The sequence below is a fragment of the Gopherus evgoodei genome, chromosome 2, assembly GCF_007399415.2.
Source record: "Gopherus evgoodei ecotype Sinaloan lineage chromosome 2, rGopEvg1_v1.p, whole genome shotgun sequence".
Classification (NCBI taxonomy): Eukaryota; Metazoa; Chordata; order Testudines; family Testudinidae; genus Gopherus; species Gopherus evgoodei.
This window is the reverse complement of record NC_044323.1, coordinates 205,667,860-205,686,185: the sequence shown is the minus strand read 5'-3', so window position 1 is coordinate 205,686,185 and position 18,326 is coordinate 205,667,860. Positions and strand designations below refer to the sequence as shown.

The 18,326-nt window shown below is 37.6% G+C and overlaps 1 protein-coding gene across 2 annotated transcripts in view; it reads left to right on the top strand.

The window, feature by feature from the left end:
- The window catches only part of VAPA (VAMP associated protein A), a 42,269-nt gene extending 31,456 nt beyond the window's left edge, over nucleotides 1-10,813 (top strand). Inside the window, exons 4-7 of one of the 2 annotated variants that reach the window (XM_030552747.1) lie at nucleotides 2,172-2,252; nucleotides 4,725-4,964; nucleotides 6,227-6,403; nucleotides 7,784-10,813. In XM_030552747.1, coding sequence (XP_030408607.1) covers nucleotides 2,172-2,252; nucleotides 4,725-4,964; nucleotides 6,227-6,403; nucleotides 7,784-7,942 — 657 coding nt within the window. In that variant the 3' untranslated portion in view covers nucleotides 7,943-10,813. The remainder of the gene's footprint in view (nucleotides 1-2,171; nucleotides 2,253-4,724; nucleotides 4,965-6,226; nucleotides 6,404-7,783) is intronic. The other variant, XM_030552748.1, reaches the window with a different exon arrangement.
- The last annotated feature ends 7,513 nt before the right edge of the window (nucleotides 10,814-18,326 follow it).

The following is an 18,326-nucleotide window of genomic DNA, read 5'->3' as shown; positions in this document are numbered from 1 at the left end:
CCCTCTGCTCTAAAGCTGCAGAAAATTAATCATTTTGATTGTAAAATGTTGTACAACCAAGTTTAAATGCCTCTGGAAAAAAGGGGAAAGGGATTTTATGGAATATAGCTTTTTCAAACTGATTCTGTTTATCTGTAATGCTTTCGTCTCAAGATAATTTCAGAAGCCCTCTTAGTGCAAGGCAAATCACCTACTGCAGCAAACCTCAGATCTGTTTCCACCTCCATGGAATTATTTACATTCACATACCAAGTACCACTGCTCAGTTTGGACTCTAGCAGAAGTCAATATTTGGAGTAACCTAGGGGTGCATGGAGTTTTACAGATATTTAATGTTACAGAACTTCTGCCCAAACTCTGTCATTCTTTAGGAGCTTTTCAGTATACCTGTTTGTCTTTCCTTTAGCTTTTTTTAACAAATTGATTGATTAAAACTTGTACGGTTTTTAATCTTCTTCACATCACCATTAAATTACCATTTTCAAAGTGTTCACTTTGATTATTAAAATTTGTATGTTGTCCTCATTTTTTCTTTAGGCATCCCTTGAGCATAGTTATCTGTAATGGCTGTTTTTTGAAGATGAACACCTCAACAGATTCTTCAACCAATTTCATTCCAACAGAATTGAGTAATCTGTAACTGGTTAATATTTTACTGTTTTAAATGTTCCATTGGGAATAATTTGATCTCCAGTTCAGAGGGAATTTAACTTTGGAGTATTAGGCCATTATTCTGCAGCAGAGTGGCTCAAGATATGCCCACGCTGGAACCAGCAGCTCAAAAATTGAGCCTAGGGAATTGCTCTGTGTCCATACACAGGAGCAGGAGACCCAAGGGCAGTTATTTGTTGAGGTGTAAATCTTTGTAGAACAATTACAGGTAAGTAATTTTTAAAAAGTGTTTCAAGATGGAGGGACATGAAGTAGCCACCAGAAAGCTAGGTTGTTGTCTGAACCGCTTTTCTGTCTGGCTAGGATTATAATTTGTTTGGCAGAAACTAACTTTGAAATATTAAATCTATTCCCAAAAAATAAAATGGCTTATGAAAGACACACTGTGTATTTAAAATGGACATCCAAAAAATGATATCTAACATACTATGATTTTCCTCAACTCATTTATAGAAAATCTACACTGTTAACCGATGTTGATATATCACAGGGTTTCAATATCAGATCAGTGCTGAGTGGTGCTTAATATTATTAGTGTCCTGGGATGCCTTTATGACCATTCTTTATATTCTATTTAACAGATAAGATGGTATGTAATACCTATTTGTGTTCATTAGTGTGTCATGGAAACACTTATTTCTATTTGGGAGTGATTTGACTAAGCTCTACCCCCTAGTGGACATATACAATTTTTGTGGCTGTTCTGAAGCTTAAAGCTTGTAGGGGGGCATTTTTGTGTACCGTTCTTAGGAGGAAGTCTTGCGACTAAGCATTTTAAGTCTAAAAAACACTTAGCCATAAAAAGGGTGTTTGGCAGCAGGAGAGGGTTGGAATAGTTGTGGATGCTTTCAAGAATTGCAGCTGACATCTGGAACTCAGTAAGCCTAAGACATATTTTAAGTGGCAGTATTTTAAATACCGGTTATCTGCAAGGAGGGAGTATTCCAGCCTTTCTTATAGTTGAGGATATTTGACAGTGTACTATAATTCAAAATGTTTATCAGCTGCTATGAAATATTTCTATAGGCCCAAACAGTAATGTATTAAAAGCTGCAACGTGGTATTATAGTTCAGAAATCTAGGGTAAGGAGAATTGGCCTTGGAATCTATTAATCAATTAGAAGGGACCACTATGACCCATCTAGTCTGGCCTCCTGTAGTAATAAAATTACTCTGAAAGGTGTAATATAGGATCGTGTTAATAAGGAGATAATACTGCCATTATAAAATACAGTACAGACTTTTTTCTGTATTTTATCTAAACATCTTTTAGTTTTTTCCTTTTAAAATCAGAAGTTGCTTCATAATATTGCATTCTGTTTTTCATCTTTATTTCCAGACTTTAGTTTTTACACATCTCTAGCTTCCATTATTCATTATAATTTGCAGCTGAAATGCAATATTCAAACTTGAGTATAAAAGCAGATCACTTAGGAAATGTTTGGGTTTGGTTTGCATGAACCTTGTATATTAAATAACCATAAAAATTGTCATTTTAGTGGAAAGAGGCAAAACCGGATGACCTAATGGACTCCAAATTGAGATGTGTGTTTGAAATGCCCAACGAAAATGATAAACTGGTAAGTCAGAAACTAAGTGATGTTATGTTTTAAGCCTTTCAAGATCTTGCAGCAGTTTGTTTATCATGGATCTGAGTGTTTTTAAAGATGCTATGATAATAAACATTGTGCTGAATGTCCCAGATACCAAAAGTAAGAAAATTAGCAAACAGGTAACTTAATTTTAAAAAAGTTTTTTCTTAACCCCTAAACACGTTGCTAGCTGGCTTTTTGCAGTCTTTCACTGTATGATATGGTTTTACAAAATCTGAACATGTTCTTCAAATAAATGGTTAGCTCTGCAATATTGGAGCCATATTTTTTAAAAGCAATTGAACTTAACCCGTACTATTCTCCTTTGGGGTTCCTGGTATTTTTATACCTCAGTATAGTACAGGCTATGTTGTCTAATGCAAGAGTGTACTTGTCATCTAACTTGAATAGACCTGGAAATAGGGGAAGGAAGGCAAATTTAACATTTGACAAGTGTTCCTCTTTTATCCTATAGCGTTTATTTCATATTCTCACGTATTCCCCTTTTACCTTAATTAACTTTACCATTCTGGTGATGAACTGAATTACCATATATACTCAATCATAATCTGGTTCGTTTATAAGATGACCATTCCCCCCCCCCCCCCCAAGATGAATAAGTAAAAATGGAAAATAATTCAGGGGTCAGCAAACTTTTGGCTCCTGGGCCATCAGGATAAGCTGCTGGTGGGCCGAGATGGTTTGTTTACTTCAAGTGTCTGCAGGCATGGAGGTAAACCTAAGTAAACAAAGCGTCCTGGCACGCCAGCTGCTTACCCTGACGGGCCAGGACAGCAACTGGTGGGGAAATTTTTTGAGGGGGGAAAGCTGGGGGTCAGAGGAGTAACCCCGGTGACCACCCCCCGCATGAGCCCACCCCTAGCCCAGGACACCCACACTCTCCCCATCTCATCTCTTCCCACCTTATATGGGGAGGGCCAGGGGAGGATGTCTCTGTCCTGGCTCAAGCTGCTCTGGCAGGTCGAGCGGCGCTACGCGGCCGCAGCCTGTCAGCCCTGGAGTTGCAGCTGCTTCGGAGGCTGGGGGGAAAGCAGCGGGGAGAGCAGCGTGGCCAGAAGCTCCTCCTCTTTCCTTCTGGCTGTGCAGCCTCTCCTTGCCCCCTCTGTTGGGGGGAGGGGCTGTGTCCCACCTCTCCCTCTCTGTACCCGTTCATAATCTGACTCCCTTCTCTGGTGCTTCCCCTTTTTACTAAAAAAATTCGGCTTATGAACGAGTATATATGTACTTAGTATACAATTAGACAAGTTGGGTGAGGTAATATCTTCTGTTGGACAAACTGAAGTTGACCTGAAGTAGAGGTTGGTATAGCTCAAAAGCTTGTATTTCGCTAACAGAAGCTGGTCCAATAAAAGAACTACCACCTTGTGTCCCTAATATTCCTGGGACCAACATGGGTACAATAACACTGCAAACATGAAACAGGAAATTGTTATACCATATTAAGTGAGCATACTGGTGTACAGTTGGTGAGCTGTGCTAAATAAGCCTTTGCCTTGAGGAACAACATTCTGTGGATATAGTTAATACAAATTGTGGTGTGGCCTTTACAGATGGTACAACATTTAAAATTTGTGAGTTTTAAGAATATCAATAGATAAATTTTGCATTAATTTTCAGCCTTCATTTTGATGCTTTAATATTCTTGGCTGTTTCAACAGATTGGGTGAACAAATGACTTCAATATTATGTGCAAGACTTTTCATATGCTAAAATTTAATTTGAATATTTGAATATTAATGAAAGTATTGATGTCCATTTAAAAATAAACTTCAATCACTCATTTCAAACCTGTAATCTTGAGTTCAGTTTTCCTCAAAAAAGAGGAGCTGCACTTGGGCTTAGTACAGATACTCGTGGGCCCTGTGTCCATCTTTCAGGTTAGCAGTAAGGAAGGGAAATACAGGTTAGAAAGATGCATCTTTTTACCTGTCTGCACCAAAATCCATTCAAATTGTATGGCAGATGGTAATTTCAAGCTGTGTAAATTGAAGAGGCCTTGTCCTCTCTGCACTGTCTGACATTCAAAAGAACAACTTGCTGTCAAGTTACGCAGAAATTACAAGGGAGCAGGACTTTGAAGAGTAGAACTCCCAGGCCTGTGTATTGAAAGCATGTTACCTAAATATTGTCAATTGTGATTTGGGAACTATCTCTGCATTCATAAGCCTAGGCAGGGGTCTTGCAGACAACAGCCCCATTCACTTCAGAGCCCTAAGAAGCATCCATCTTGTCCACAGAACGAGGCAGAAGTTCACTGGAAAAAAATAGTATGTGGTCGTATTATTAAAGTCTGCATTATAATGGATACACACAAAGGGGTCAAATGAAGATTGCAATTAATTGTATAAAACTAACATCTGAAGCAAACTTTTTGTACTTTCTATAACTTGGTACCTTTATATTACTGCTTGTACATAATGTTTATGTTTTTCTGAGTAGCAGCGTGGGGTTGCAGAACCTAATCCTTTAGCCGTTGGTTTAGTCACTCCCTTAAATCTTGCAATGAGAAATCTGCCGAGTACTGAGGGTATGGCTCACCTGCCACCTCAGGATTTACCTACACCAGGATACAAGTATTTCACTCCAATGAGCAGCAACTTTCTTCAGACACCTATCAGTTATAGCCAGAAGATTGACATGAAGGAACCAGTCAGTGAGGTCATACAGCAGAAAAAGCAGGTTTGTTCCAGGGAGCTAAAAGCTATAGGGCTCTAGTGGAGTTTGTATGTTAAAGCAATTTCTATTTAGTTTATTGCTGGTTTGCAAGCTAAGTGCCATATCATGCTGTCCTCACACAAGTAATTCTGTTGAATCCAATGGGTACTGCCTATGGAAGACAGCAGGATTTGGCCCTTAGGTTCTTTATGACCATACAGTAGAATATATTGTAAAATGTCAACACGTGTAATGAGATAACCAGTAGCAGCTTGAGTTGTTACTAATGGAGTTCAGTTAGTTATAAAGACCTTTGTTTTTTCTGCATATTGAAATCAAGATATCTTCTGTTTTTACATAATTGCCGTATTAAGTTTAAATAGTATTTATAATCTGTTTGTTTGAAAGTTAAATACCAAATCAGACTGCTTACTTGCTATTTGAAGAGGTGCAGTAGAGTGGTGACCTAAGTAAAAGTAACTGCATAGTTAATCAGGAAAAAATAAAGTAGTGTTAACATAATTTACTATGATATTAATTACTACTATCTCTAGTGGTGTTAGCATGTGGTTGCTTTGTTTTATAATTCCATTTAACTGTATAGTTAATCCAGGTCACCACTGTATGGAATGGTATTTTTAATGTCCAGTGGAGATTGTTTAATGTCTGGGGCAGGAATTTGGGAATCTAGACTCCTGGATTCTATTTCCAGCTTTGTGACAATCTTGTTGCATGACCCTGGGCAATCACTTAACCTCTGCTTCTGTTCACCCATATTCAAAATAAGTGGAGTCCTTCCTCCTTGAGATGCTGTGAGGTTGAGTCAATATTTGTAAAGTGCTTTGAGCTCCTTGCATGAGAAGCACTCAAAGTTCAAAATATTTTTATTTCCTTATCATCCCTCAGTCCTTTACAGAACTTGTGTGTCCTGGATTTCGTCTTTCTAATGTTAGCTGTTTTTTATTGCTTCCTATTACTTAATTTTTTTCTTTTCCTTTTATATAAAAATGGAAGTTCACATCTTACGTTATCATTTGGATGCCTGTTGAGTCAGTGTTAACTCAAGAAGTGTAAGGATTGGCTTTTTTCTCAGTGGCATTGTGCTAAATGCAAACAATGCTATGTTCTTGTGCCTTTTAATGCTGTGTTTTGGATTACCTCAGATATGAACTTCATTTGAAATACATTGTAGCAGTCGTTTAATTTTTTCAATTTTTATATTAAGCTGTAAGTATTTCTTTGGATCTAGAAAATTAAAAGTCTCAAGTTATTCTTAATATTTGCAGAATGATGTAGAAGCAAGCAAATCTGCCCCAGTCCTGAATACATCTAAACAGGATGGACCGATGCCAAAACCACATAGTGTCTCTCTTAATGATACTGAAACAAGGAAACTAGTGGAAGAGTGCAAAAGACTTCAGGCTGATGTGATGAAACTGTCAGATGAAAATCGGCACCTGAGAGTAAGTTCTGTTCTAATGAGTTTCATAAAATGAGTTACTCCTAAACAGGTGATTAAGACATGGATTTGTATAGATGCATGCAGGTAAAACTAACTTTTGAAGTTTTATCTGCATAAAACTTAAAAAGGGGAAATATTTTGGGAATACTTCTTAGAATGAACAAAGTAGATACAATTATCTGTATAACAAGGATCATCTGCTATATAATTTTCTTGTTCTCCTAAGAAATAGGGATTGATCAAATGTAGCTATTTCTTCAGCAGCACTGTTAGCTAAGCTATCACTTCTCTCCTCATCTAAAAACTCCATTTCTGTGTCAATTTCAGAAGTAAGTGAGCTTATTTTTAAACCTGTTTCTAAACCATCTAGGAATTATTATTCCATGATGCAAGAATGTGTGCAGCACAAGTTCATGTTAAATGTAAACACTCATCAGTTGTTTATGGTATCTTTTTCTTTCCGCTGATGAGAATTTGAAAGTATGCCAGTTATATATATATATATATATATATATATTTAAGATGTAGTGGAATAAGAAGTACAATTTTCTAAGTTGGTACTCAAACATCTTGAGTGTCTTTATAGTTTCCACTGCATTATAGCTTTTCATAAAAACTCACTATTATCTGTTTTCACAATATTTTGGGTCTGTTTATTAGGTACATATATATATATATATTTACTCAGGTGCATATAGCTGAGAACTAATGCAACAGCATTGCAGATCACAGAATTTTAGCGTACAAAATCTCTTTGATTGTTCACTTACTAGTTGTGTTCAATGTGGTGTTGCTTTCTGCTAGCTTTGTGTAGTAGTACTATGAGCTAAGAGGTGAAAACATTATCCAAAGTTTCTTCCATAATTATAACTTATCAGTATACAACTAAATGTTGTCGTTGTAGCTGTTGGGCATATAACAGTTCCTATATTGTCAAATAATAACATTTTAATGTATAAAGAAATCTGAAATAAAGCTTACTTCTAAACAGTAGTTGTGATATCAAAGCACATGGGGAAACCACAAAATGTAAATGTTAGCTAGTGGGGAGTTGTTTCATTTACTTAAATTTTTTGTGTAAATTAAAGATGGATTTTTCAGTGTGCAAGATGAGAGTTTTATTACTTTTACTAATAGGTATACACAAACAGGGTGGAATACATGTGGATTAGGTATTGGAAAAAAGTACACTTGCTTTGAATGTTGCAGTATCTTGATTTTTTTTCAATTTAAAAAGTAATAGTACAGCTACTCTTCTAAAATGATTTTGTATGACCTGGTTTAAATACTTACCAAAGAGATTCAGTCTCCTGGTTAAATTTTCACCATTCATAAGACAGTGATTCCATATTCATGAATTTCTTGCATGTGTTCTTTTCAGGAGGAAGGCTTGAGGCTCAGAAAGGTAACACACTCCGATAAATCTGGATCACCCACAGCCTTGGCCCTCAGAGAGAATGGCTCCAATCCTCTTCCTTCACTTCTTGTTGTAATTGCAGCCATTTTCATTGGATTCTTTCTAGGGAAATTCATCTTGTAAAAAGAGAGAGAGAGAGAAGCATGCAGAGTGCAGCTTCCTTTTTTTTTCCTTGGGCAGAAAAATATTTCTTTACCTACCACTTCATTGGTAGTATGGCCCAAGTGACCATTTTTGTGTACAGCGTCATACAGGCTTTGCCTTTAATGATCTCGCACGGTTAGAAAACACAATTTAAAAAAAGACAAACTGTTCGGCTACTGGACAAAATTGTACATTAAATCATCAATAGCAGGTGTCAGTTGCACATTCAGTCCTGTATGAAAATTCATAAATAAAGAATTGTTCTTTCTTTCTGTGGTTTTAATAAGAGTTCAGAAATTGTTCAGAGTCTTGTAAATGTTATTTTAATAATCCTTAAAATTTTATCTGTTACTGTTACCTCTTGAAAAATGATTTATTAGATTGCTAATCCCACTTGTTCAGGAATATGACAAGAGGTTTTCTGGAGGGAAAATGGTGCCTCTTACTGTGTAAATTTTCTCCTTTACCTTACTTTGCTAATATCATGGCAGAATTTCTTTCTTATCCCTTGTGAGGCAGTTATTGGCAGTTTTTCATCCTTACAATCCTATCCCATGATATTTAATATTAAAAACAGAAATAAAATTAACAGATTTTCTGCTGGGTAGCCTGTTTGTGTGTGTCATACTTTTAGAGGGATTCCTAACAAGTTCATTGTTCGTGATAATTTGCTACTTGTAACAAATGGATATTTTTTAATTTACTTTCAATCTTTGGCTTAGACTGTTGTATTTGAAGTTTGAAACAAACATTAAGAGTTCCCATTCTATTTATGAAGTTCGGAACAGTTTTTTGGCTGCTTTCAGCTATAGAACAGATAATTATCTAACTTATTTTGAGACATACAGATAATATAGGTAATCCAGCAGGTATCAATATTGGGAGACAAATGTTTTCAGTATCTGGTTTTAAAATATTTACTTGGATTGTGTGGGTGTATAACAGTCAACTTTCTGTTGCATCTTTGAGTCTGTTGGGTGTCTTCCAGGGGCAGATTCTCCTTTGGTTTCATAGAGGGTACACCATTCAAGTTTACTAATTTATCACCTCTCTTTGTAACTCCATTTTAACTGATATTCTTAAATACATTTTTTCCTATTCAAACACCCATAATGAATTTCCATGATGCAGAGGAGTTGATGTTTGCTGAGCAAGCCTCAATTTAACTCCCCCCAGCCCAAAAAAACCCAACAAATAAAAAAACTTTCATGCAACTCTTGGCAAATTTACCTGTTCTTAACCAGATATATCTAAGTTTTAGAGAATGCATTTATTGCTTTCCTGCACTTAGTCTTAACGTCTTGCCTCATTTCTGATATACAGGTCATAAAACCAAGTAGATGGTAGTATTGGGAAAAAAAATATATCCATACTTCTGACTAAACATAATCCAACACAGGGAATTTCTTGTAAACTGACAAATTCTGGAAGGGATATACTCCTGTAAGCAAAATTGTATATGTACTTGGACAGCTTGACTTGATGTGGTGCAGCTAAGTGTGTTAGACCTTGGTGTATACACACATTGTGTAGCTGAGAAAAATGTTCTAGGGAAACATTCATTATCTTGGTTGCCTTTGATTTCTAGTGCTTTTTTAATGAAAAATTATAATTACATCATGTTCTGTCATTGCTATCTGTGGTAAACTTTTCTAAAAACATCTTGCATATGTACAAGGAAGACAACAAAGAAAATACAAATAATGCTTATCCTTTCACTTAAAAGCATGCAAGTACAGATGTTTCCATTTGTATGTTCCAGTGTCTGCATTCAAGTCTCCTCTCAGCTTAATGACTGGAAAAATATTCTAAAGTCTTGATTATTTTGATTCCATTGGTTCAGAAACCAATACAATTCTCCAGTTTGTGCTCTGTCAAAATGGTGATACATCTGACTGTAAAAGCCTGTTTCTTAAAGGAAAGCTGCTAACATGTAAAGTAACAAAAAAGCTATATTGTGCAGGATGTAGTTTGCTTCAGACAAAGCAATCATAAAGATATGTATATGCAAAGATTTGTAATAATGCCCAGCATTTTCAGGGCTATAGAGCAGAGAGAGTCATTTCTCAGTGCAGCCCAATTATGTTGGATGTCTGGCATCAGTACTTTAGAATGGAAAAGGACACCTATATTGAGATAAAAATGATTATAAAATCAGCCAATTAATATGAATTTTTATAAATACAAAGCAGGTGGAAATTGTTATGGTTGAAGTAATATGTGCAGATTAAAAGTGCAAACAGGCATCGTAACAATATACATAACATGAGGTGCTCCTGATATAAGGAGACTCTTTTGGTTTCTAGTAATCCTTCATAACTGTATATAAAATGTAATGCTAAAACTATTTTGCTCTCAGGAGTGACTTTGGATGAGATCAGCTGTATTCAGTGAATTATGTAATATGGATTAAATTGTTTGTCTGTTCCTGAAATGGTTAGAACTTCTTACTTTGTGTGCCTGCTTACTTGTGTATGTCAGCATGGGGAAATATAATCCCCACTGCTAATAGTGAGAGTATGGTTAAATGATAAAGGCCATAAAGTCATGTAGGAAGTTAAATGCACAATTTCCCCAACTTTTTTTAGTTTAATGGAGAACACATTGCATTTTTGCTTGCTCGCTAGGGCAAGATGTTAACAAAAACCTCTTGATCCCAAATACATAGTACAGTATGTTAAGTTTTTTTTATGGATATAGCACTTTAAAAAATGTATAACACTTCAGAAATTCAGCTACATAGAAAATACTTCATTGTCTTTTAATGCGTTTCTGTAGTAATTTAGATCCCAAATTTAACCTACTTCATAATTACTATAGTAAATAAATTAGCTTACCCTTTATCAAGCACATTAAAAAAAATACTCTGCAACCTGCACCAATGTGCAGTCTTTTTATGCATTCCTACTGCTTCTCTGAAAGCAGCTGACAAGTGCTGTCAGTCAAGAATCTTGCATGTTCCTGCTGTGATTAAAACCGATGTGCATACAGGAAATAAACCAACAAAACACTAGCGTGACTCTGTTAGTGTGTCTCAGGGGGGCAAAAGGCCTTTGCCAAATGGGAAAGTATAACATCGATAAGCAAATCTTATTATAAAGGTTTTAAGGGTATTACAAAGCATAAAGTGTTAATAAACTATTAAAAATGTGACGGTGTCTTTTTTGTTTTGAGACTTACTGATTCAAGTTTATACAGTAGATCTGTTTCTGTGCCAAACAGGTGTACCATACTGCCTTGTTTGTTATAGCTAATGTTGATAAATAATTTAAGCATAAAGTTAGCAGTAAACTGTTAGTGATCAGTTTTCACATGTTGGATAGTCAGACACAGTAAACAAATTAAAATATTCTGAGTGTTGTGGTAAAAAAGAACATACCTTCTTTTGTATTTATATTGGAGCCCTCTGGGCTTTTGTTTGCTTTTATACTCATCCAACAACCTTCTGACCAAGGAGGTGAAGAAGATGGAGTCTACTGCTTTAGTAAATAGCAAAGTCCCCCTGTAGCACTTTCTAGGAGTCTAAATTACTTCATAAATCCAGACTGCCTCTGATTTACTCCAGAATATACCACCTTTCACTGTGATGTATTATCCTCTTATTTCACAGAAAAGATCATCCGCAGCCAGGCGAAAATGATAAAGGCCATAAAGTCATGTATGAAGTTAAATGCACAATTTTCCCAACTTTTTTTAGTTTAATGGAGAATACATATAGACAACCACAACCAACAAGCAGAATCCATGAACAGAAACACAAAACACTCTTTTCAAGAATTAAATCAATTCCCACAAGTAGAAATCATGGAGTGTTGATGGCAGTTGGCATATAATCTTTTGTAATTGACCCCTGCCTTTCCTGGATGTTAAAAGATAAAGCCTCCATTTTCTAAGCAAGCAGATCAAAAAGATAGCAAATAATCTCTGCTGTCACATGTCAGCTGTCAGTCTCTAAGATCCTTCAGTTACACTTCAGGCTGGAGCATGGTACAGAGGTAGCACTTGTTAACTTTGGATGACCTATCCATAGACAAGGGAATTAACATCTATACTTAACCTGCTGGACCTTTGTGGCATTTGGTACCATAGGGTTACCAAATGTAAGTGTCCTGTCTTCAAGAAGCTGTATGGTTGAGTGGAAACATCCTGAAATTGCTTGGGTCCCTTCTTTCAAATGGAGTCTAGTGAATCATTGTGAATTACTGGTCCTCCATCTCCAAAGTGCTTGCCTGTTGAGTCCTACAATGCAGGTATCGCCTCATCTTATTCATTGGGAAAGGGGGTGAGACAACAGAGGCTGATCTGTCGAGAGTACACAGGTGCCATCCAGCTCTATGGCACTTTTCAATTAAACATAAACAGCACCATTTCCCAGCTTTTTAAATGCTTCGCTGAAGTCTTATCACCTGGATGAAAAGCAGCTGGCTAAAGCTGAACTCATGCAAGACAGAGGTGCTGCTATGGTATCTCATCGCCCATGTCCAAGGGCATTTGCCCTTATGTTGTAAGACCTGTGGTCCTCAGTGCTACTGAATGTCTAAACAGCCACTTCTGTCTATGGCAGAAGATTGTATCTCATTTTATCTGATACAGACCTAGCCATTGTGCTCTGCATTCATGTCCTCCTGGCTTATTTGTTGCAATTCATATCTAGGAAGGAAGCCACGTGCTCTCATAGCTACAGCTAGTACAAAATACAGCAGCCCATCTTAGCAAGGACACTGAACAAATCACTCCCAATGCTCGTATCTTTTCATGAGGTTGGTCACAGCTTCTTGAGAGAAACCAACTCTTCCTCTTTGACTGTCTTGCCATCATAGCTATGTTCTACTAGTATAATATAATAAGCTATTGACCAATACAGAGAGGCTGAGTGCAGGTGACCGAACTTCCACAGTTCTGGAGTCCTGAAATAAGTATGAAAATGAAATTACCCACAAAAGTAAATGCAAAACTTTTTTTTAACTTTTTTCCTTCAAATGAATTCTTTGCATGTGCACAACCAACTACTGTAACCACACTATAATCAAGCTAGTTCTTATGAGGTGAGGAAATAAAATTTTCTATTTTTAAACACTTGAAAGTTGTTCATTTTTTGAGGGCTATATAAAGAGTCCATAGGTAGTGGATGGGTTGTCTTTGTAAATCAGTCCTAAGTGTAGATTTAATCAGCAAAGTGGGTATGTGAAAATGGCATCTTGTACAAAGAACAGTTCTTAGTCTGTTGATTCTTATCTGCTTGCTTTGGCAACTAAGGGCTTGTCTGTGCTTCCCTGTGGTTTGGACTGTGGGACTGTGAATGACAGTACACACCAAAGTGCTGAGCTTTTAACTCCCCTGTATGGAAACTGCAGGCATCAACTAAAGTGTTTATAGTTCACGATAACGTAGTCCTCTTCAAACAGGCCTACATTAATGAAAACTAGGAACCTTTTAATTTGTGCATGCAACATCCACACGGAGGCATTTCACCCCAGCATTGTGGTCCATACTGCTATTCATGCTGCTGTAATCTGAACACATCGCTTATGTTTCTTCTGTACAGCTAAATGTGAATTGGGTTCTAGTTCTTAGTGTGCAGTAACAGAATTGTTTGTTACAATCCGCTAGCTTTGTTGCAAAGCTACTGAAAACAGTTGATTTGCACATGTAAGTACGTACTACTTTTGCCCTCAGTAGTATAGGTCTTTTTTATTTTAGCTGATGATGCATGAGAAGAAAAGGACCACTCTTGGCTCTTCAATTCTAGGCTGAATTTGCAGAAAATGACACATTAAAAAAACCCCACAGTTTTTATTTCCATTCTTAGAACATTAATTTGGAGATCAGTGACAAACTTGGGGAGCCACTGAAGCTATGTTTAGTCACTTTTTCAGAATAGAATGGTACTTGGGGCTAATGGTCAATGCTGAAGGAGAGGTATTTTCATTGTAATCTAGGAAATGAGACCACTTGCTGTATGACAGGATCCATCCCTGCACTGGTCATAAATTTCAGGTTTTGGGTCTGAGTGAGGTGCACGAGTTGGTCTGAAGTAATATGGTTCTCTCAACTCATACTTTCAATATTATACTCATTTATTTTCTCTCATTTACCTCAGACACTGAATTACTTATACATACAGATTTTCATAGTGATAGCTACATATTCTTAGAATAATAACACTACTACCTCTTGTGAGTTTTGGGGGAAAGTCTCGAGTTTTAAGGAAAACCTAAAATCTTCAGATACTAGTCATTTGAGTGTGAGAATTTCAGTTTTCGTTTTAAAAAAGTTTCTAGCCTTCATAGTTGCCAAGAAAAACATGTATGTTCCTCTAAAGGCTCAAAAAACAGATGGCAAATAACCATCCCTCCCCATGTTTTGACATAAAAACCACCCAATTTGTAAAATCATGAATTTGAGGGTCTGACTCCATATTTTTGAAATATGGGGGTTGGTAATGCTGTATTAGTGCAATTAAATGCTAGCTAATGAATTACAGAACAGAGGTCTCGGCAGTTGTTAAAGTGAGTTCTGTTTCCCCCTGATATACACACACAACCATGTTTTCTGAACATTTTCACTTCAGCACGACCCGTGAGTCAGCTCCACTGGTGTTAGCAAGGGTGAGCATTTGTATAGAAAGGCTTCTGACAGATGCAAATATTTTAATGACCATGTCTTAACTTTGCTCAGTGCAAATCATCACAACACTGGCAAAATGGCCATCAGATCCTGCTGCCTTGTCTACGCTAATGCTCCCATCTGTTGGTAACAACAGTGGAACTTTTTCAGGAAAAACTAGAGAAGTTTAAAGGGTGATAGTTGAGTATATGTGATGAGGGTTATGGTTGCTACTTGGGGGACAAAACTGAAATCAATACATTCAGGAAATAGAACAGTCCTGCTATAGAAGTAATACCCTTTTGGAAAGCCACTCAAAACATATTTGTGTGATGGAAGATTCTTACAACGGAAACATCTATATATGTAAATTAGCAAGTTCATTTAAAAATGTGAATGGGATACTGTCAACCTGGTTAGCCCCCCCCCCCCAATCTGCTTTTCCTTGCACTAATGATAACTTGGGGAGCAATGCCTCCAATGTATTTTTAAAATATCTCCAAACTATAGCCAGTCATCTATGTATGTGAAACATGTTCAGTCTGGTTGCTGCTGCTGATCTCTACGCTCCAGTCTGCTCTCAAGGTAGATAACATCTAGCTCTCATATAGCACTTTCGAGCAGTAGATCTCAAAGTGCTTTACAAATGAGATCAGTGTAATTATCCCCATTTTACAGGTGAGGAAACAGAGACACACAGATGAAGTGGTTTGCCTGAAGTTAGCCAGCAGGCCAGTGGCAAAGCCAGAAATGAACCCAGGTCTCCTGAGTGCTTAGTCCACTGTGCCACATGGCCTCCTCTTCAGACCTCTGGGTTCTTGCAGACACTTCTCTAATGGGTCTTCAAGATGCTGCTATATGTTATTGGGGAAACTTATCTGGTGGGCACCATGAGAACCTTCCTGAAGAAGAGTGGCTGATACCTTCTTGTTCCTGAAGTCATCAAGTGAATGGGTGGAATGTGGATTTGAGAAAGTCTGGAGGTGGTAAGTTGCTTTTATTGTAGAGTGGCTCATCGTGTCAGTAGGTGTGATGATACCACCAAAGTAGTTGCTAAAGGTCCCAGTACCCTTGTGATGGTGGTAGTATTAGGGCATAATGCTGATCCTGTGTGGGGGGAAAGCTTTCGGTGGTGCTGATAGTGTTCTATATCTATGTGCTCTACAAGGTAAGGACAGGAAAAATAAGTATGTTCTGTTCAAAGTCACGTGGGCAAATAGCATAGCTACTGTACTAGTAGTATCGGGAAGTGGGGAATATTCTTTCATATGTCATTTTCATAGTTCAAGTAAAGTTAATATGATAAAATAATGCTGTACGCATTACACTCATATTTTCTGAAGACATGAGGGAAGTCCTGCATCAAGCACTTCCTGTAAGGTCTGGAAGAGATAGAATATATAGATTTCTAGGGCAGTTAATGACAATGACTGAAAGTATGTTGAATTCTGCAGTTAAAGTATTGAGGAACGTAAGGCTCTTAGGAAGGTTAATACAACCCATTTTTAATTTGTAATAAATGGTCAACTTAAAAAAATCACGGCACCAAGATGTTAGGGGGCTTATTCCTTCACCCTCTTACTTCCCTGGTCCTTCTCGCATGAACAGAGAGCAACAATACCCGAAGTCCAAAGGTGCAAACAAATTGATGTTTATTGTGGTTGTCATAACATTTTTCCCAGATCTGGACCTTAGCGTCGAAAATATGGGTGTTAGCATGAAAACCTCCAAGCTTAGTTATCAGCTTGGACCTGATAATGCTGCCACCAGCCAGGGATTTATACAGTGCCTAGCTCACTGTGGTCTCCCCAAAACCTTCCCTGGGGGACCCTAAGACTCAGATTCCTTGAGTCTCACAACAAAGGGGAATAAACCATCTCCCTTCCTCCTCCTCCCCTCCAGGTGTTCCCTCCCTGGGTTCCTGGAGCAATATACAGAAGCAAGCTCCGTGAATCTAAGCAAAGGGACTCCACCCTCCCTGTTTCCAGTCCTGGAAAACACAAGTACCTAGAGAGCTAATCTCTCCTCCTCCTCCCCCCTCACCCAGAGGGTATGCAAAGTCAGGCTAGTAAATCTAACACAAAGAGATTTTCCCCCTGACTTCTTCCTCCCACCAATTCCCTGGTGAGCTGCAGACTCAATTCCCTGGAGTCCCCACTGAAGAAAAACTCCAACAGGTCTTAAAAAGAAAGCTTTATATAAAAAGAAAGAAAAGGACATAAAACTGGTCTCTCTGTATTAAGGTGACAAATACAGGGTCATTTGCTTAAAAGAAAAAAATGAATAAACAGCCTTATCCAAAAAGAATACAATTTAACACATTCCAGCAACTACACATGTAAATACAAAAGAAAACAATATAAACCTTATTATCTTACTATCTTTGTACTTACAACTTGGAAACAGAAGATTAGAAAGCCAGGAGATAGAAAAATCACTCTCATAGCCGAGAAGGCACAGACACAAGACAAAGAACTCACACCCCAAGAACTTCCCTCCACCCAGATTTGAAAAAGTCTTGTTTCCTGATTGGTCCTCTGGTCAGGTGTTTCAGGTTACTCCTTTCCAGGTGAAAAAGACGTTAACCCTTAGCTATCTGTTTATGACAGTGGTGAACTTCCAGCAAGCATGATTCCAGTTTCCTTCCTTAGTGTCCCCCTTCCCAGCTCTGACACCACAGAGCCTTGCCTGTGTCCCTGTTCCTGTTCCCATCCCCTGTTCCCATTCCCCCTTTAGCAAAACATGATCCCAGTTCCCCATCCCCAGTCCCTGTTCCCATTCCCCCCAAAAAAACTTTGATTGACTGCAGACTGTATAGTAAAACCTGAGTTTTGCTTAGCTATTCCTTAACCAATCATTTTACTGAAATTTAACTAACCAATCCTAATATACTGTAACATGGGTATTTAACCAATTATATTCCACCACCTTCATTGATTTACACCCAACAAAATTAATTATACAGCAGACAGAAACAATTACAGAACCAGACAGAGACCATGCAAATAAACATACAAAACAATGCAGAAGTGAGGATTTCACAACTACATCTATACAGACATAAGGGTTTTCCAGCTGTGTCTATTGATAAGTGAGTTCTTGCCAGATAGGATGCTATCAAACTAAGTTTCCTTTTACATCTTCTAGGCTCTTCCCTTTCTCTGGAGGTGATAGGAATATCAGACAGGACTGTATTCCTAATAGCCCAATAGCACTTTATTTCAATGTGACTAGTTTGGAATGTGAGGATGTGACCATACACTTCCCAGCTTATGGCTGCCTAACTACATCTTAGCTGAAGGCCTTAGCCTGTCACAGTAAGAGAAGGCCATTACACAGACAGTGATTTTGATTCTTTCTTTTATACCTCTATAACTAGCCAATTGATAAGAATACACCTAAATTCTTAAAGTATAGGCCTTTGCAGATAGGCCTGAATATCTATATCCTAACACCATTGCTTTTATCAATGGTTCTCAAGTGGTGGTGTGAGTTGCAAGTGGCTGGCATGTCGACTGCTTTGAAATATATCAGAGGAAGAATCTGTTATCACATTGAGTACAATACAATAGGGGATGTGCTAGGTCTCAGTGTCTGAGAAGCACTGACTGGAATAATTCCTTTACAGTACCTTAATGCACTGTATTTAATGGGGGAGTTTAGAGAGCCAAAGTGTGAGACTAATGGTAGTCTCCTTTAAAAAAATAAAAACCATCATACTCAGCCAAACACCAAAATAAGCCCAACACGTTGTAAC